Source organism: Pongo pygmaeus, chromosome 17 (assembly GCF_028885625.2).
Source record: "Pongo pygmaeus isolate AG05252 chromosome 17, NHGRI_mPonPyg2-v2.0_pri, whole genome shotgun sequence".
Classification (NCBI taxonomy): Eukaryota; Metazoa; Chordata; class Mammalia; order Primates; family Hominidae; genus Pongo; species Pongo pygmaeus.
In genome coordinates this window covers 70,148,197-70,169,187 of record NC_072390.2, presented here as the reverse complement: position 1 = coordinate 70,169,187, position 20,991 = coordinate 70,148,197, and the positions used below count along the sequence as shown (strand labels likewise).

General features: G+C 38.0%; 1 protein-coding gene across 50 annotated transcripts in view; it reads left to right on the top strand.

The window, feature by feature from the left end:
- The window catches only part of TCF4 (transcription factor 4), a 366,378-nt gene extending 346,692 nt beyond the window's left edge, over positions 1–19,686 (top strand). For 19 of the 50 annotated variants that reach the window (XM_054461452.2, XM_054461458.2, XM_054461459.2 and 16 more), the window contains 5 exons: positions 8,460–8,595; positions 10,467–10,629; positions 14,058–14,287; positions 14,769–14,909; positions 15,101–19,686. In XM_054461452.2, coding sequence (XP_054317427.1) covers positions 8,460–8,595; positions 10,467–10,629; positions 14,058–14,287; positions 14,769–14,905 — 666 coding nt within the window. In that variant the 3' untranslated portion in view covers positions 14,906–14,909; positions 15,101–19,686. Of the gene's footprint in view, positions 1–7,691; positions 7,761–8,459; positions 8,596–10,466; positions 10,634–14,057; positions 14,288–14,768; positions 14,910–15,100 lie in introns of those variants that run through there. The other 31 variants (XM_054461462.2, XM_054461465.2, XM_063653728.1 and 28 more) reach the window with 4 other exon arrangements.
- Positions 19,687–20,991: the final 1,305 nt, after the last annotated feature.

Sequence of the window (20,991 nt, the reverse complement as noted above, 5' to 3'; positions counted from 1 at the left end):
ATGTTATTTAATTGTGTTAAGCGTCAGCTCTTTAAAAATATATTTGGATAATCCATGTCAAAATTCTACCCATCATTCAAAACCTGCCTAAAATGCCATGTTCTTCTTAAAGTAGTCCCTGGTTTCCTAAACGGATATGACCTCATCATTTTTTAAAACCCTACTTGACCTTGTACTCCTTTATGACATTCATCGTATTTTGCCTTGTATAGTAATAATATTATCCCATCATTAAAATATCAGTGCCTGGGCTAGGCGCAGTGGTTCAGGCCTGTAATCCCAGCACTTTGGGAAGCCGAGAGGGGAGGATCACAAGTTCAGGAGTTCGAGACCAGCCTAGCCAACATGGTGAAACCCCGTCTCTACTAAAAATACAAAAATTACCTGGGCGTGAAGGTGCACGCCTGTAATCGCAGCTACTGGGGAGGCTGAGGCAGGAGAATCGCTTGAACCCGGGAGGCGGAGGTTGCAATGAGCCAAGATCATGCCACTGCACTCCTTTTTGGGCAACGAAGCAAGACTCCATCTTAAAAAAGAAAAAATAATCAGTGCCTGCAAAGTCATAGATGTGTCTGTCTTTTATTAGTTTTCCCTGCAAACGCCCATGTAGTGTCTTGCATATAGTACACTTTCATAAGGTGCTTGTCAAATTAAGTGAAATGTTTATTATTTGATAGAAACATGATAAATGTATATTTGACAATATCAAACAATTAGATTTCAGACATAGTCTTACAGATCCATACCATTTGTGTCATCATTTACTAAGCATCTAACTGCACATTGTACTATTACACTCCTGTGCAGTGTGACCTGTGCAGTTCCTGTCCTTGGGATGGGATGCTCACAAATGGAGACAAGTATAGGCTTTACGAATGGCAGCAAAACAAACTTATTGAAGTTTATGCCCTGCACCATTCAACAGTGACCTTGAATGTGTTTTAAGGGTGGTGTCTGTAATGCATAGTGAGCTCAGTGAGGTGACAAGAAAGTGAAGATTTCTGGAGATCCACTCAGCCCTGAAGGGTCAGAGAGTAAGGGGATCTGTGGGGCTAATAAAAGAGAAGCAGTTGGTGAGTTAGGAGAAAAAAACCAGCCCAGCAGACAGAGCAGGGAGGGCTTTGCTCAAGCCTTAGTGATGTGGGCATGAACCCAGCAGATGAGAGGCCATGCGTAGGTAATTGAACATTGATAGTGAGGAATTTAAAAATAGGAGGGAACTGCATTGGTCCTGGGAGTCTAGGTGAAGGATGCATCAGCACAAGGTGGACCTCTTAGACTGGATCCATACAGCAAGCAAGAGCCAGGCAGAAGCCTTAATATTGCAAGGGATCAACTGATGGAGAGAGAATATTGCATTTAAAAGATGAGTATTTGGAAAGTGATGGGGAAGAAATGGTTCATTAAGTGAGCTTCTTTATACTTCTACTCTCTTTTCAAATATATTACAATAAGCATGTGTTACTTGAATAACAAGAAAAGCATTTAAAAAATAAAGGCCAGTAGGTAATGGTAAATCCCTAGGGATCCTTAGGGATGGCCTGTCTGGACTGGCTAAAAAGTGTGTGGAGGTCAGCAGCATGACTGCACCCTCACGGGTATGCTTGCACTTCAGGCATTCAGAATTCCAAGTGTAAATCAAGTGTCCAGTTGTCTTTTCCTTTAAACAGAAGCTGTTTACACATAATTGCTAGACTTCACCATACTCTCTGTCCTAGGTATGTTTGGTTCACTAGGATGGATTAACTTTAGTTCCATACCATCTACACTAGCCTGCTATGTGGAGCAAGGAAGAGATAGAGGAATGGGCTCTGTTAATCTGCCAGTGTCCCCACTAGGTGAGCTCCATCCAGTTATGGTTTCCATTATAGGAAAATGATGTCGAGAATTGAGGGTGTGGGATACAGAAAAGAGAAATGAAACAGTTTTAATAGATGGAACGTATGAGTTAGTACAAGAAAGATGAGCTGAGGTCGGCTCACATCCGTTTGCATTTCTTGAACTATATCACAGAATCATTCGTTTAACCATTTTGGTGAACATCCAGGGGAGTTTCAGCCCAGCTGATCACATGATAGACAAGCACTGCCAAGGTCAGGATCATTTAGATCGTGTTTAAATCCTCTTGAAAATTATTTTATTATCTGGAGAATCAATATTAAATAAATCTCCAAGAATTGCACAATAAGGAATTACCTTACATTTCATACAGAACATAAGTGAAACTGTGATGTTTCTGGAAAACAATGTAGGTGTTCTCAAGACAGTTATGAAATCTTCTCCCAACATACATGTTAAGAATCAAGTAAAAATCCAAACAAAAGAATTGAATCCAGATCTGATGTTAATGAAAAGTCTCTTAAAGGTTTAATCACATGTTCTAAAGAAAAATCATCTGATAATTTTTTAAACTGAGAAATATGGAAATTATGTTTGTGGTTGGAGTGTCCCAGATGTTAGCTCTTTCTCCCACAACAGGTGGTTATTAGAGGTAGGTCTTGTTTTCTGCAGAGCCTCTGTGCCTCTAGTGTTGTTCCTCACAGTATCTATCTACTGCTGCCATTCCATGAACTTCCGAGTTCCCATCTGTGAGCCATTAAAAAAGTTTGCATGACCGCTTCCCACCTCTTTAAAAGATGCACTTTTGTACTAAATGGTGTTTTGCACATTTGAGAAAATAAGTTTGCTTTCCTCTAATATGACAGAGGTCTGGCAAGATAATTGAAACTGAAATCTAGTACTCTACAACTGTCATGTATAATTGATATTTCATGGGGAGATTACAGTTCAGACACCAAAACTGTTTTCTGTATCAATGGGTTTCTAATTACAGTGAAAACCCATCAGCTTTTCTTTTGTGTGAATGGAAAAACAAGAGAGAAAAGCAACAGTAAGTCACAGTTACCAGGACTTCTGTCTTTGTCCCATTTTGTTGTTCTTTCTAAAAACAAACAAAAAAAACCTATGTCCAAAATTGGAAACCAGATGCTATTAATAGCAAACTTTAATTTTGATGTACCAAAATGTTTATAATAGTATATGCAGTTTTGTGTCATTATCACTTGGTCTAGAAACTGATGACAAGTTTCCTAAAGTTCCCATTGTATACTCTTTTAGAAGAATTATGGTAGAATAGAAGTGACTGAGGTCTGAAAGCCTGTTTTGAAGCAGTTATCTCTGGAGATAACATTAACTAGGATTGAATAACTGCCAAATGAAATTTAATACATTTTCCCATCCATGAAATAGGCCTCTTAAATACAACAGAATAATTACTTTCACAATACTCCCTGGAAACAAAGAGAGCAAAAATATTGAATGTCTTTTTTGTTTGTGGTGTTTGTTGTTAGCTAGAGGATAAGGACAAGGATATTTACCACAATGCTGAATGCATCTCCATATAAAAACAGCCTTGCCAATAGCCACCTAATTTGAATCTGCATGTCTTTTAAATCTGTTTATGTTGGAGGGATCGTGGCAAATATTAAATTTTATAATTTAGTTAGACATCTCGGCCTTGGCCTGAGTTAATGAACTATGATTTTCCCCCTACAATAAAGAAAACGGAAATGATTTTCCTGTATCTGTATATGTATGTATATATATGTATGTTATATGCTTGTACCTAGGTGTGTGTATATATGTATGGACACACACACACACACACACACACACTGTTTTAAAACAAAAGCTCTGGGAAATAAACACATCTTGCCTCCTAACTCTCCTCCCCTCTCCTATGTAATTGTTCAGTGTTGTAAGTTTTCTGAGTTCAAAATGTTTTAGATCTCTAACTAAACATCGAAAGTTGGATCTTAAGTCACTTCACCATTCTTGGCCTTAGCTTTCTTTGTAAAATGAAGAGTTTGACCTAACTGATATATAACCAAGGTCCTCTAAGCCCTTGACATCTAAGTTCTGTGATTTAAAAGTGTTTCTATCAGTTTATCAAGCCCTTTCTTGGAAACTAAGGTTATTTAAAATTATATGGTGCTTACGTGATTCAAAATAATTATTGCATATCTAATGACATTTATTTCCAATGACGAATTCACACAGGAGAATTTCAATAGCTGTGTTGGAATTTGAATATAATTTGACCTAAGATACAATGTAACTCAGATATTTATACCTACACGTACCAGCCCATATGTGGACGGGACAGGCCAAGCTGGCTGTGTTTGGACTACGTGATCTTATCTCCCCTTCCTCCTTTGTGGCTCTCTGGACCAGGAAAATGCCTGTCATTAAGGCGGCCCATTCATAGCATGACCTATGTCTGCTTTAAAATGAGCTGGGCCATCCAGTGATCTTGGCATTCTGAGCTTAGAAATACAAAGACAAAGAGGAAATTAGCAGGAGGTACAGAACCAGAAAGAATGCACCAAGAGGTATCATGAAGAAAGAGTCCAATCTGTCATCATGAGAGGGCAGAAGCCGGAGAGAAGCAGAGGTCCCCCCAGAGGGAGGAGAGAGGCTGAATGAATAGCCCAGCAGAGGCGAGGAGTGGCATTCGGTTCCCAAGAGCTCTCTGAGTCCAAAACCTAAGCTACAGAAAACTATTTATGATAAGTCTTTTATTTGAACAAACTCAAATAGGTTTCTCTTCCTTACTATTAAAACTACCCCATGAAATTGATCAGTTTACAAAAATCCCCCCAAGAATCATTATGAGTTCCACAAAAACCAGGACCACATCTGAGTTATTTCTCATTCTATCCCCAGTATCTCCCAAAGTGACAGGCATGAGCTAGATTAGAAAATGTTTGTTAAATTAGTAAATGCATTCTCTGATCAATCAATGAATAATCATTGAATAATTTTTAAATTTCACTTCTATCTTTTACTTTTAGCATAGATATCACTAAAGCTGCATTATACGTGACTATGGGAAGATTCACATTTACAATGAGTATTAATAAAATTAACTTTTCATAAGCTGGCTTTTAACTTTAGACTATTGTTATCTCTATGAAAAGGTTATCAAAATAGAGCTTTAACGAAGTATGGATTTTCTAAAAATAGGGACCAAATGTCATGCTTAGAATTGACTTGTAGGAATCTCCTACTAGTATTTAAGTTCAGAATGCCAAGATCATTGGATGCCCCAGCTCATTTTGAAGCAGACATGGGTCATTCTATGAATGGGCTGCCTTAATGCCAGTGGGCAAATCCCTGACCCTTGTATATACAAAGAACAGTGTGAGTTTCTCCATCTATTTCTGTGTTATTCTAGCGATGGATTTGTGCTGACAATCCACTGTGTTTCTTCCCTTGTCTCTTATGTGACCAGAAATAATGTTTCTGAAAGAGAAGAAAACAGGGTTAGAATATGCTGTCTGTGGCCAAGGAAACAAGCAAAGCCAAGCCAATTATTCAAATTGGAATACTCTTCCACAGCCACAGGCAATGGAATTGATCCTATCCTGGAGAATCAAGCTCATTATTACATGGCTCTGGACCTATCAGAGGGCATTCACATGACCTGGAATAGACACAAGGGAAGTCTTAAAACATCACGACAAATTAGCCCGGCGTGGTGGTGGGCGCCTGTAATTCCAGTTACTTGGGAGGCTGAAGCAGGAGAATCGCTTGAACCTGGGAGGCACAGGTTGCAGTGAACGGAGATTGCACCCCTGCACTCCAGCCTGGGTGACAAAGTGAGACTCTGTCTCCAAAAAAAAAAAAAAAAAAAAAATCAGAACAACTTTGTCTCTAACATTCTTTATGGAAAATGATTGATATTATTTAAGATGATCTATAGAAAATAGATGGATTTAGGTAACATATGGGCCTAAAGTCCAAACAAAAATGTAGTTGGAACAGCTATATCCTCAGATATATTTATAATATATAAGAGTTTACAGTCATTGTATAGGGGAAAGATTTAAAATTAAATGGATTTTAACAAAACAGAGACAAAGATCACCGTAAGTGAAGATAGCTTGAGTTTTGAGGGTTCTTGAACTACACAGGCTATTATTTCTATATAACATGCAAGTATTTTCAGTCAAAACACTTGATTCTGTCTGCAGTTATTATGTACCTTTTATATACTCATGTACGAATGCGTGGGTTCTCTTTTTCTCTTTTGAGAACTTACCTCAATGTGATCTAGAGGGAAAAAATTTCAGGAGCAGTAACTGAATATATTTTAAGTAAAAAGCAAAACATTACTCTTAAGTTATGTCACAGATGCTTGCAAAGAAGTCTTGAGAGTGTTAATGATTCTGAAATAGGAGTACACTTCTCCTTTATGCTCAAATCTGTGGTTACCTTCAGTGATTTTGACTTAGAGTCATCCTTTGTAGAAATTCAAGAAATTACATCCATTGGGAATACAAATAAATATGAATCAGCACGAAGAATTATTTAGGTTTATGTTGATTGACAGACATAAAGAGCCACCATTTGATCAAGGCCTGTAAAAATTCATGCTTACAAGTTGACATCTTAGATTGAAAGGATAATCATTGATTGAATCCATTTTCTAATGCATGAATATAAAAACAGCAAATCAAAACCTCAATGGAAAATAGCTATCACGCTTCTGAATAAAAATTAAAATATATAGGAGAGTGAGTTACAAATGGTTGCTGGAGCAGGTGGGCGTGGTCTGCCTATAAGAGAGCAGACTTCAGTCACAGAGGAAAGGAGTGGTGTGGCAGGCAACAGGGTTGAATATGTTTAAAAAAAGAAAAAAAGGTCGTACTTAATGCCTTAGAGCTCTAGAAGCTGAAACTAGAATCAGTGAGTGAAATCTACAAAGAGGCCAATTTGTGGTAAAAATGGAATGGGCTTCTTTGGGAGATACCAGTCTCAGTACATTTGAAGCACCCCATAGAGGCCAAATAACCACCATTCAGAAAGTTCTGTGTTGCGACACAGGCACCGAGGAGCAGTGCTGGACTTCCTGCATCTCTCTGCTGAAACATTCATTTATACTTCCTGAGGCTCATAAGCCTCAAGTATTGTCTTATTCTTGCTGTATTTTGAATTCAAACAATTAATATGATTTATGTGATCATCTCCACCCAAAATTTAAAAAAAATTGGAGCGCATACACACACACACACACACACGCACACGAATATAAAAATGGCATATTTCAGGATGAATTACTTAAATATATTTTCAGTAAAAAGCAAAATATTCTAGGTGATACTTAATACATAGCTGCCTTTAAATAGCGTGTGCTTATTAGGTCCTGTGAATTTGTTGTTGGTTCAGATACTTATTGTTGATGCATTCTTTGGAAATGCCCTTTTAAAATATGTTGGTAACAAAAGAGTGAAGATTCTCCTTTCTGGTTTCATATTTTTGACTGGAAAAAAAACCCTGATTCATAGTAGTATAAATGTATGGTTAATTTTTTGTGTTTTAGACCCACCGTCCTGTGTAAATGCTCACTTAACCACAGGCTAAGAAAATACTTGGAAATAGAAAAGAAAATGTGAACTACTGATTGTCCTCTTAGTTGACAAATGCTTAATGTTTTTGCTTGAAGGCATATGCTATAAAGTAGGCAGTTGCTGTCTCAGTGCCACAAGTTCAATGTCTCTGGACCCCAGAGTAGATACTAGTAGTTAATAAAAAGCTCAGCAGTATTTTTTTAATCAAGTAATCATGCTGTACTCTATAATTTTATTCTTGGAAGCATAAAGAGTATTTACAATATGGTGTCTTTCTAGGATCAGAATAGTGAGGAAAAAAATGGAAAAATGTCCAGACATCCTCGCATGGCAATGATGGCATTACTGGTGTGTTTAATAAAACCTTTATTGGTACATTTTCCGGTGTGGTGGCATTGGCAGAAACCATCCCCCTTTGGATTTGGAACTCAGCAGCTGATGAAATACAGTAAACATTAATTTGGAATGGGCTGCCAGTTTTGGAAAGCCAGGTGACATTTTATTATATTTGTACCAAGCAGAGGCTGTGTCCCATACTGCTGTAGCTTCCGCTGTCAGGCTTAGCTGGCATTATGGAAAAAAAAAAATGGCAGGCCTGAGAATCTTATCCCCTGAAATGAAAGTCGAATGCCAAATTGAAATTCCTGTAGGATTTCCGATAGCAATGGGGGAATTGAGAAGCTCACAATTAAGCATATGGGCATTAAGATAATTGTCAGATCTGTTGGCGGACATGATAGAAGACAGATGGGTACGAATCAGTGCGCTCCACTGCAGCACCCTGGGAGACAATTTGACGTTTTACCTGCCTGAGCTACTCTGCCATATTTGTCACTGAATGTACAGCACGGCATCTTACTGAGTGTTAAATGTTTTCGCCGGGAACTATAGGTGCATGTGCGGTCCTTCAGCGCCCTCTAGTGAAATGCGTTTGGGAGTATGGTTTTTGAAAAGCCAGCCTTCCTTCATCAGGTCCTCGTGGCCTCTAGAAATAGCTGTCGCACCTCCGGTTCCTGCTCACCTCTCTGGTTCCTCTCGCCCTTTCAGGTGGGGACCCATCGTGAAGATGGCGTGGCCCTGAGAGGCAGCCATTCTCTTCTGCCAAACCAGGTTCCGGTTCCACAGCTTCCTGTCCAGTCTGCGACCTCCCCTGACCTGAACCCACCCCAGGACCCTTACAGAGGTAGGTTGGCCTCACCAGGGCACTTCTGACCTCACTTTCACAATAGGCCCAGTGTTGATACCCAGCCTCTTGGTGTTCATCCCTCAAGAAGCACTGGCAGAAACCCAGGAATCAAATTGGGCACAAAAATGGTAAGGAAATGGGAAAGTATTTACAACTTCGCCCTCTAATCGTGTTTCTCCAGGGACTGTTTTCCTCAAACATCCTCTGAAATCCTGGTCCTATATCAGCAGCGAATGAGGCCACAGACTGATGAGAGGAAATTTTATTTTAGCTATTTCCACATTTTTCTCATTCAGGTCCTCTAATGTGGTTAGTTGTGGCCTGAAAATGATATTTCCAAATGAATAGGAAGGAAGGAAATTGTTTTTGTTGTTTAAGATGGAAGGAAATATAGGTGCATTTAAAAAATGGAGCTTGGTTGCATGATTTTCGCTCTTGAGTCATCTAGCCCTCTAATGATTGCCTCATACCAGTGACTACGAGCGGCTTTTCATGACCCCAGGAAGTTAGGCTATTGCTGGCCAGCTGACTAGGAGTCGCTTAGATAACATCTTCTCAGTCCCTTCACATTTAATATAAAAATGATAACATTGCCACAGGAATACGTGTGGGCATTTTTTTCAGCTGTTCAACATTGTACAGATCTGAGTGTCAGTTGTATGTATGGGTATGTCTGCCCATTTTTATATGAATAATAATCATTTTATGGACTTTATTTATTATTTTTTTTGACAGAGCCTCACTCTGTTGCCCAGGCTGGAGTACAGTGATGCGATCTCTGCAACCTCCACCTCCCAGGTTCAAGCGATTCTCCTGCCTCAGCCTCCCAGGGAGTAGCTAGGATTACAGACATGCATCACCATGCCTGGCTGTTTTTCGTATTTTTAGTAGAGACAGGGTTTCACCACATTAGCCAGGCTGGTCTTGAACTCCTGACCTCAAGTGATGCACCTGCCTCAGCCTCCCCAAGTGCTGGGATTACAGGTGTGAGCCACCACACCTGGCCAGGACCTTTCTTATCAGGAGCCTTTGGATTTTGCCCTCTTTGTCCTAAACCTGTGCTTCTCAAACTGCACATAAGCACAACCTGAGCATCTTGTTAAAATGCAGATTCTGCTTCTGTAGGTCTGGGATTGTCCATTTCTAATGGGCTCACAGGTGATGAGGCCACATGGACCAAAGTTTGAGTGGCAAGGTTCTAGAATACACAGATTACAAATAAAGGGGAATACTTGACAGATATGCTTCTACCTTTAAAAAAATTACCACATTAGGGTCGTGTTTTAAAATGCAGTGTGACTTGGAAAGTTGAGCAATGATAAAGCTAGAAATTTCTAAAATGAGTAGCAAACTGCCTTCCATATGTACCATTTTAAAATGCTGATTACTCCTTGAGAATAAGAGAAGCCTAATTTCAGAATATCATTAGGGTACCTATTGAAGTCTTGACTGCACATATTTAGCATACTCCCTGGGAATTATATTTTAAGGACATTTTTCTATTAAATCATTGCATATGGAAGAAACTCAATATAATAGCTGATATTTACTTGGGTTCTTAATCAGAACATTGGCTGTGTGATTTTCATGATTATGATTTTCATTGCAATTAAGTTGATGTTTTGTAGACAGTGAAATTACCATCTACTCCAAAAAATTGCAAAATAGAATTTAACCTTAGAGCCAATGCAGGGAAAACTTGTTTCTGCAGGTGCATTTTTTGAAACTTCAACAGATAGCAGGGGAAAAAAAAAGTGACAGAAGGATCACAGTTCAGCAGTATGAATTGCCTGCTGGCAGCCTTGCAATCTGGTGTGCAGGCAGTGAGATTTTGGTGTACATGTCACCTGATTTCTCTTTTTCTGCAGGCATGCCACCAGGACTACAGGGGCAGAGTGTCTCCTCTGGCAGCTCTGAGATCAAATCCGACGATGAGGGTGATGAGAACCTGCAAGACACGAAATCTTCGGAGGACAAGAAATTAGATGACGACAAGAAGGATATCAAATCAATTACTAGGTCAAGATCTAGGTAACAGTATATAATACTGTCGCTTCATTTAATTCCTTTATTGGACTTTGATGAAGTGAACAGAACGGGAAGAAACTATTCAGTTTTTTCCTGGTAGGTAAATTTACAGCTGAAAAGAAAATTAAAGGCCTACTCTAGAAGTACTAAAAGTATCGTTTAAGATACCTGTACTCTAGTGGAGCCTAAAATGTTTTGGCATTTATGAATCTGGACCCAATGCTAATGACACACCGTGAAAAAATTTGTATCTGATTCAAGTACAGTTTGTTTGTAAAACTATACTTATTCTACAAATTTGGTCAGAAATGTTATGTCTATAATATTTCTAAAAAGAGATTGTAGCTGTGTTAAAAACTCAACTGATGTATGTGCCAACTATAACTCTTTTCTTACCTCTAAAGTGAGAAAATAATTTCCTAGATTTATCCTAAACATGCTGATACATATAAGAGTAATACCTTAATGGCTAATGGTTTTTCTTCCTGGACACTCTTTTCTACAGAAAACACAACTGCAGGAAAATAGCTTCTGTCTGGTTTTCTTAAATATCTGCTATCTTTAAATGCGAATCTATATCTCCTTGAACTTTAATCTGGTAATCAGATGGTTTTTGAATACCAACACCCATGTACTTTGCCTCAATTCCCTGGGGTTGTTTTTATTCACAAATTCAACCAATTGTCCTAACACTATAGCTTTCCTTCTAAAGGCTGTGGTTCTCAAGGTTCTATCTGGAATCTTTTGTGAATTAAGAACATGCTGCCTCTTCATGTTGCCGTTGTAATTATTGAGATAAATTCCGTGTCTTGCCACAAGTTTAAAAATGCCAAATGCTTCTAGATAACCCCTTTCCTTCCTTGTTGTCGTTTTCTGATTCTTGGCCACTTTGGCAAGAAATTCCAAGGAGGGGATTTCATACCTTTAGCAGCTTCTGTGTTAGACCAGTCAGTTCTTGGTAATTTAACTTATTGTGGCCAAACTTATGCATGTTAATGGATTCTTTGAAGTTTCGGAACAACATTTTCATTCGCTGTTGAGAACCTTCTTATTTAAAAAGGTCACTTTTACGACATTTACTTATGTGTGCCTCCAAAACTGTATTATAAGGCAGTGCCTTTTCAAATCTAGGCAGTTTTATTTGCATAACCAGTTTATTTATAAGTGAATAACCAATTCTAATTGGTTGTTAGCCTGAAAACCTTTGGAAGAAAAGTTCCCATTTTCCAGTCTCCTTTGTGTAAGGTATGGCATTTGTTGGATGTATAAAAATATCACCCAAATGCTTAGCTTCCGGACAGGCCTGGCAGAGACTGTTTTCTTTTGCTTTTTACAGCCTATTTGCATAGTAGAATATAGGAGTGAATTAATCGTTACTGATTTCCTTGGCACTGGCAGCAGTTGGGGGTGAGGGCAGAGGAGGGATCCGCAGAAGGCAGAGAAAGAGGGCCTTTTCCAGTGGACTCAGTTGACTTCCATGTTTACCATACACACCTGTGGCAGACAGTGCCATCTGGAAAGGCGCTTACACTATGGAGAGAGAGGAGCCTGGTCTTACAGCATCCTTCTGTGGTGTCATCCTCCTTGCCCCTAACTTTTCTCCTTCACCCAAGTGTTCTTGACTTATGTGCATTATCTTTATGTGTAACGTATACTTGCAACCCAAGAATACCACTCCCACTTTTGATTGATTGGAGCTTCTCAAGTGTAATTGGTCCTTATTGCCACTTGGAAGTTACCCAGAGATTCTCCAAAATGGAACATCAGAGTCATACATTTTAAACCAGCATTCATTAAATACACATTTAATTGACTAGATAATTTCCCACATCTTCCAACTCCGAAATGTTGTGATTAATCATCTTTATTCTGTGAACATTTCCAATGTGTGAAATTACCCTTTAGGTTAATTGTTAGTCACTTCCATGGAGTTTCTTGTGATGGAGAGTCTACTGATGTTCAGTGAAGTTTGTTTCATTTTCTATGTCTCTCATAAGCCCCCCGAAAGTCCTCACTCATGTTTATTCACAATAGTCATTCAGAGCTTTATAGCACATGCTGCTCTGCCTTCTTGAGACAAGACATCGTGCACACTTCTCTTTTTTACATGGCAGCCCTTGGAATATTTGAACCCTGCTGCTGTGAAGACTTTCTCATATGATATGCTTTCCAGGTGGCTCATCATCCTCTTTGCCTTCCATTCAAAAGTTTCTAATTTGTCACTGTGACACCCAGGAATGGACAGAACCGATTTTATCTTTTCAGACTATTCTGGGCCCAGCCATGCATTTGTTATAAACCATGGAATATTTTGGTTTTCACAATTAGAAATTACCTTTGGCTTTTTTTTTTTTTTTTTGTAAGAGACAGAGTCTGGCTGTGTTGCCCAGGCTGGAGTGCAGTGGCCTGATCACATTTCACTGTAGCCTCCACCTCCTAGATTCAAGTGAGCCTCCCACCTCAGCCTCCTGAGTAGGTGAGACCACAGGTGTGCATCGCTGTGCCCAGCTAATTTTTTTTATTTTTTGTAGAGACAAGGTCTCACTATATTGTCCAGGCTGGGGTTATAGGCATGAGCCACTGCACCCAGCTTTCTGGCTTCATTTTTGACTCACAGTGAGGTCATGGTCATTCATAAGCTGTAGGTGTTTGGTTTGTTGAATCGTTTTGCATGACTGATACCAATTCACGTTTCCCAAACTTGTTCTGTGGATCATAAACATCTATAAGATTGAAGACCATGGAAGTCATGTTTTTGTAACCTTTTATTTAATACATAAAGAAAATGAGACTCACATAGTGGGTTGACCAGGCCTTCAAAGCAAGGTAATGGGGACACCTGGATAAAAGCCTCACTGTCTTCACTCCCATTGCTCTGGTGTCTTACATATAGGCCTTTCTCCTTACTCCTGTTAAGCTGCCTTGTATTTTTTTGACCTATCAAAATCATTTTTCAATTACTTGTTTCCCCTAGATTTCAGATGTCACGGTATGAAAGGTTTTATATATATTTTAAAAAACGAAGTATAAACATTAAGTCTTTTTGAAGCATGGTTATGCAACATATGCTAGGCGTAAGTTGGTGAATGCCTGCTTTGCCGAGTGTAACCCCACTGAATAAAAAAAGCTTTGTTTTCCCTTTCTGCCCCCCTGTGTCAGTATGGGCACACCCTGCACTCTAACTTTAATCTACGTCACCCTCACCTGTTTGGTTTGGGTTTAATGTCTGCGAGAAAACCAAATATCTTGTGTATTGTGAACTGTCACAGCCATCTAAACCAATCCCAAGGTCAAGTGGATATAAAAATTCTGCCAAAGACATGGCATAAGATGGAAAAGTTCCCTGAAAACTCTGGAAGAAAACAAAGTAATGTAGACACCTTCTTTTTCCCCACACCATTAGAAAATGTCGCATCCCTTTTGTCCCACAGCAATAATGACGATGAGGACCTGACACCAGAGCAGAAGGCAGAGCGTGAGAAGGAGCGGAGGATGGCCAACAATGCCCGAGAGCGTCTGCGGGTCCGTGACATCAACGAGGCTTTCAAAGAGCTCGGCCGCATGGTGCAGCTCCACCTCAAGAGTGACAAGCCCCAGACCAAGCTCCTGATCCTCCACCAGGCGGTGGCCGTCATCCTCAGTCTGGAGCAGCAAGTCCGAGGTCAGTGCAGGCCAGCCTCCTTGCAGAGCTCGTGAGGAGCTTGTGGCAGGCACAAGCTGAGATGGGCACACCAGCCTTGAGCAGTGGCAGACAGTAGACTTTCAAGCATCATTCCAAGGAATTGTTTCCATTGCAGACTGTGTCTAAATCCATAAGGCAGCATCCCTTTCTCCTGAAATTAAGTTGTAGGATTCTCTTATAACTAGGATTATATTGCAACTTTCCCTATATCCTTTCAGTAATTTGAGCTTAATTTGCTTTACCAACCTTTGCTTACTGTAAAGTGGCTGTACACACTCACATGCAGTTCAGCTTTTACTAGTGACTGACCAAATGGATTGCCACAGTACTTAGTGACTGTTCCTTTTGTTCTGTAATATAAACACTGAGAAAAAGGTCAGACACGCAAGAAGAGTGCATTGCTGCCCTCTGCCAGAAGCCTCGGCATTAAACAAAGGTCCTGTGCTTTAATCCTCCACAGAAAGGAATCTGAATCCGAAAGCTGCGTGTCTGAAAAGAAGGGAGGAAGAGAAGGTGTCCTCGGAGCCTCCCCCACTCTCCTTGGCCGGCCCACACCCTGGAATGGGAGACGCATCGAATCACATGGGACAGATGTAAAAGGGCAAGTTTGTTTTCAACCATTTCTGAGATCGATCATTCGTAACTCTCATCAATGTATCAGCCATAAAAATTAATTTCACCCAAATTGACAGATATTTTCTTTCATGGAAAAAGAATTTTTTTTAAAAAAAAGCATACTTTCTCTGTTACAAATATATTAATGAATTTTTTCTCTCTTTTTTCCTTTCTCAGGTCCAAGTTGCCACATTGCTTCATTAAAACAAGAGACCACTTCCTTAACAGCTGTATTATCTTAAACCCACATAAACACTTCTCCTTAACCCCCTTTTTTGTAATATAAGACAAGTCTGAGTAGTTATGAATCGCAGACGCAAGAGGTTTCAGCATTCCCAATTATCAAAAAACAGAAAAACAAAAAAAAGAAAGAAAAAAGTGCAACTTGAGGGACGACTTTCTTTAACATATCATTCAGAATGTGCAAAGCAGTATGTACAGGCTGAGACACAGCCCAGAGACTGAACGGCAATCTTTCCACACTGTGGAACAATGCATTTGTGCCTAAACTTCTTTTGGAAAATAAAAATATAATTAATTTGTAAGTCTGAAAAAAAAATATTTAATTTAAAAAAATTGTAAACTTGCAATAATGAAAAAGTGTACTTCTGAAGAAAACTACATGAACGTTTTTGTTGGTATTCAAGTCAGCTAGTGTTTATAATTACTGGATATTGAATTAGGGGAAGCTCGGCTGCCCTAGTAACAAAACCAGCAAACGTCCTGATGACAACGAAGTGATGACATTAGCCATTCCTTAGGGTAGGAGGAACAGATGGATCTTATAGACCTATGACAAATATATATATAAATATATATATAAATATATATTAAAAATTTAGTGACTATGGTAAGCTTTTGTTCATTTGTTTCAGACTTTTTTCTCCTGTAAAAAAATAGTACTGATTAACTTTTTTAAAAGAAAGATTTTACTGTAAATATGGATTTTTTTTTTTTTTGGTCTTATTTCTGTCCCTTTCCCTGGTTTGTTATCGTAACCTGTAGTGCCAACTCTGCTTCCAGAGGGGTAGTGCAGGATGAAATGCTGACCCTGATGTTGCTTCTCATTCATAAATAAGTAGAAAGTTGTTTCTCCAGTCTTTTGGGAACACAGGACTTAAAAGTCACATCATGTGTAGATATTACAAGCAGCATTACCAAGACATGGCAAAAAGAGTTTGTCTGAATTGTAATGTTGCGTTTGTGACCCTATTCTGGGATTTTCAGAGGTACAAGGTTAGAATGCTACAATGTTACCACTGTGCCTTCCAATGTTTATATCATCGGAAACATAACATAATCAAAGTGGCTGTGATTTAACAAAATGATTAAAGTGTTACCTACCTGTGTAGCCGAAGTAGTGTGCAGTGAGGCGTTTCTGAATACATGGTCAGATTTTTGGAAAAAAACAAAAACAAAAAAAACACGTAAAGTTCAAAAACCGTCAAATGAGAAAATTGCAAGTAGTGTGACAGAGCTGATTGATTTTGTTGCTTTCTTGATTTTTTTTTTCAAAATGGGTTTACTAAAATGTAGATGACTTAACTGCCTCCTCCTTCGTCTGAAAAATGCCAATATTCAATCATCATGCAGCATTATAACAAGCCTTATAAGTCCTAAAGCATTAAGTTGCACTTTTTTGAGGAGGGGTAGTGCAGTATTTCTCTGGCCAGTATGAATGAAGTTTATACTTACCATATTTGATAGAAACATAGATCAAGCTATGGCACAGCGACTCATCAGATAGCTAGCTTTGACGTCTGGGCACAATTGAACCAACTTCCATCGTGAATCTTTATAATGATTGACTTTGGTGTATAGTGCAGTAAACAAATAGTGCTCCTAGTTAAGTATTTGTCAGCATCCTTTTGTCTCTAACTCGTTTCTATTTTTACAGCCACACAATTCTTGGCATGTATTAAGAAAAAAAAAATCCCTGTTCAAGTAGTTTTTCCACCTATCAGCACTGAGTAAATGCCATAAATCCATTGAAATGGTCTAAATGTTCCATCTGTTCTCCTGTTTTGCCAGTTATATAGTAATGAAATACATTTGTAAATTTTATGCAACAAATGGCAAACGTATCATTATTTTGAAATTGTGTATGTAAAAGTTATATTTTTACATGTAGACTCTTGTTATTATGTGTTTTAATACATTGTATCAGTTTTTGTTTTTTTTTAAAAACTGTGTGGTTTAAAAAGAAGTCTCATTTAAATGAAATAGCTACAAGAATCAGAATTTTATGTTCATTTCTGAAAATGTAAGAACAAATAAGATAGTTACCACGTGGTCATCTTTTACAAACCCATAAACATTTTGATTAGCTGTGTGTGTGTTGAAAAACTGTAAATATGTTCAGTAGCGATAAAACTAAAATAATTTTGATTTGTTGATAAGTTCCTAAAATGTGGAGGTGGATTAAAACCTTAGGAGAATAGCAGAAATCAAACTTCATGAAAAGTTATTTTGGGGCTTTCCTGTGAAATGTATGAACAAAGAGGCTCAGAGAAGGGCATGGAAGACAATAATGTATACTCTCTCCTCCTCCCTGAATAATGAAAACCATGTGTATTTGTTCCTTCCGTATGTTAAAGATTTCCTTTTAGTGGTACATTCTGCACTCATTTTGTATAGTCTACCAAGGCGGGTATCCCTAGGAACAATATTATATAGGAAGCAGGTATACTCTGATCACATTCAGGATAAGTGTACAGAAGAAAATACGGTGTTTACTCTTTAGGGAACTGGAAACACTCCCTGCATTGATGTACATTTTAAGAATGGCACTTTTGATACATGTTATCATAAAGGTGCTTAATAGAGCTGAATTAAAGTTTTTCAAATCTGTAAACAAAGCAAAAAAGTAAATTGTAGTCATTTGATTATTTTTTAAATTGGTGCTTTATATTTTGTTCTCACTCAGAGTAAAAGCTGCAATTTATTGTTCACCAGCTTTGATGTATTCATTACTCAGTAATGCAATACCTCTATTGTTGAATTCCCTTTGGAAATAAGTGAAAATTCTAACGGCCACTGAAAGCTGCTCACTAGGTTTTGCTTGGTGGAGAAACATCATCTGCACCTATCCATATTAATTGGGTTGTATCCCCATTAAAAAAGAAGAAAAAGGGAATGTGGCCTTTTTAGTGTGTTTTTTATTGTTGTTGTTTTGTAATTATCAAACCCAGGTAAGATATTGGTATCCTGCACTGGATTTTCAAATGAAATTCAGCGGAAGACAGTTAAGATTAAAGTACTATACAAAAATCTCAAAAGGGTCCATACTACACTATCTATATGACGACACTTAGGCTGGGGATCTCTTTCAGAAACTCGGACTTTAAAAGCAACTTGGAACAGTTGATCCACCTCCACATTCAAGTAATTTATGAATATGCAGAATAGGGATCTGTTCATCTAGAAATTTTTACCATTTGTCTTCTGTGTAGCTGCAAGGAACACTAATGTTTATACAACTGTCAGTCCACCCAGTGGTGCAACTGGTTCTGATTCAGTCTTCCGATTCCTTTTTATTTTTCACTTTTTCCTATTTCTGAATTTTTTTTTTAATTTGTGATCTTGATTTTGATGAGGGGTTGGGGAGTGGGGAGGGAGTCGAACCAAGACTTGGAGTTAAGAGGATTTTCATCTTTTGCATCCAACAGGCAGAATATGATCTGTGTCCAAAAGTGAACTTGAGTCAGGAATGAATCAATTTCAGCATAAACAAGCACAAAAATTTAGTCTGCTGGCTGACTGGAAGCAAAAAAGTCAAGATGGAATATGATGAATTCCAACACAATGGGGCACCAAGGCCTTTAGGCCTCTCTTTTTATTTTGCTTTGGTTTTGTTTGTTTTTCTTTAGAGACATGCTCTTTCTCATGGGACTTGAAGTGGACTCATCTTTGTGCAGTGCTGGTTTTGCCATACTCATTTCAAGTATTATAGACATATGTAATGGTGAAAATATATGAACTGTGGCCTTTTTCATTCTTGTTACTTGTGATGCAATTAAGTGAAGATAAGAAAAAAAAAAAAAAAAGCAGAGATTTACCATGTATCAGTGCCTGGCTTTTTGTTATAAAGCTTTGTTTGTCTAGTGCTCTTTTGCTATAAAATAGACTGTAGTACACCCTAGTAGGAAAAAAAAACTAAATTTAAAAATAAAAAATATATTTGGCTTATTTTTCGCAGGAGCAATCCTTTTATACCATGAATATTACAAAAAAAAATTGTCAGATTCTGAATATTTCTTCTTTGTAGATTTTTGGAATCATTATGAGTAAAAGTTTGTTACTTTATTTTACTATTTAAAAGATGTTATTTTACCATGTGTTACCAAGATGAAACTGTATGGGTAGCTTTTTTGTTTGTTTTTTGTTTTGTTTTTGTTTTTGTTTTTGTTTTTTTTTAGTTGTAGGTCGCAGCGGGGAAATTTTTTGCGACTGTACACATAGCTGCAGCATTAAAAACTTAAAAAAAATTGTTAAAAAAAAGAAAAAAGGGAAAACATTTCAAAAAAAAAAAAAGATAAACAGTTACACCTTGTTTTCAATGTGTGGCTGAGTGCCTCGATTTTTTCATGTTTTTGGTGTATTTCTGATTTGTAGAAGTGTCCAAACAGGTTGTGTGCTGGAGTTCCTTCAAGACAAAAACAAACCCAGCTTGGTCAAGGCCATTACCTGTTTCCCATCTGTAGTTATTCGATGAAGTCATGTACATGACCGTTCTGTAGCAATAAATGTGCCATTTTTATAAACTGTTTCTGACACTTGTTTCATTTCATTTTGCATTGTCCATATAGCTATGATTCTCTTCTGTAAGTAAAACGCATCTATATTTCATTTTCCAAGTGTTGGAGGTATTGACAGCTTAACAAACAAAACATACAAAAAAAAAATCACAAAAACAAATTGAAAAGCAAAGCACATGATTGATCAAGGAAGAGATGCCCTTAATGAAAATGGAACGGGATGCATGCAAAACAAAAAGAAAACTGTCTAGAGGATTAACTAATTGAAGGAATATAATTAATGTGCGTGTAACACTGAAGCTATGCATTTGAAGAGCTCTGAACTGCACCAATGTTTTCGGTTGTGCTGCAGGTTGCTAAGTCAAGTCAGCCTTAACCTTTTGCACCAGTTGGTCGGCTGTTTGGCAGAACATTCTCAGCTAGATCTTTTCAGTCAAAAATCTAAGATGATTTATTTTGTATCACTTTGTTAAAAGCTGAATATTGTTAACTACAGTTAATATTAACACTGTATTTATACTTTCTCAAACTACACCCGCCCCACCACTTCTGGTTGCCTCTGTTGACTATTAATCCAGATGTAAACAACCAGATGTTTTTTTCTAACTTGTACAAACTGACGTGTGTCAACTATTATGGAAGGAAAAAAATGTACAGATTAAAATTATTCAGTGTTATGTACTGTAAGTTAATATTTTTGTAGAATGGACATCAATCTACTTTGCAAAATTTGGAGGCTATTTCAACATTGCACTGTAGAAATGTAAAGTAATGTATGCAATGTAAAGGAAAGCCCGCGGTAGCTGAGCGCTTCATAACAGAATGTTCTAATCAAGTACGTGGTATTTGGGGATGTCTCCAATATTGCTCTTGTGTTCTTTCTAATTGGGTTTAGTGACTAGTTGAAGGAAAATGTTACAACGCCATTTGGTTCACATGTGAAGTGCCCTCCATAGCCAAATGTTGGGATTTTTTTTTTTTTTTCGTTTTTGGTTGAACTGTTTGCAGATATTTAAATTTTATGAAATTTCCAAAGATTTTGGTTGAAACCCCCTTTTACCTTCTAAATGATTTGAGATGTTCTTATGTTCTTACTGTGTGTTTTAAATATATATAAAAGAGCCACAAGCATTTAGTCTTTTAGTATTATATTTGATCATATAACTACTACTGAAAAGGGGTTGGGGAGGGGGGAATGTGCCTGGGCACCCCTACAGTATCTTGTGTAGTGTCTATTAACATTGTTCTCTTTTAGAGGAAGGACCACATTAAAAGGTACATTAATCTTACATTTTGGTTCATTTTCAAAGG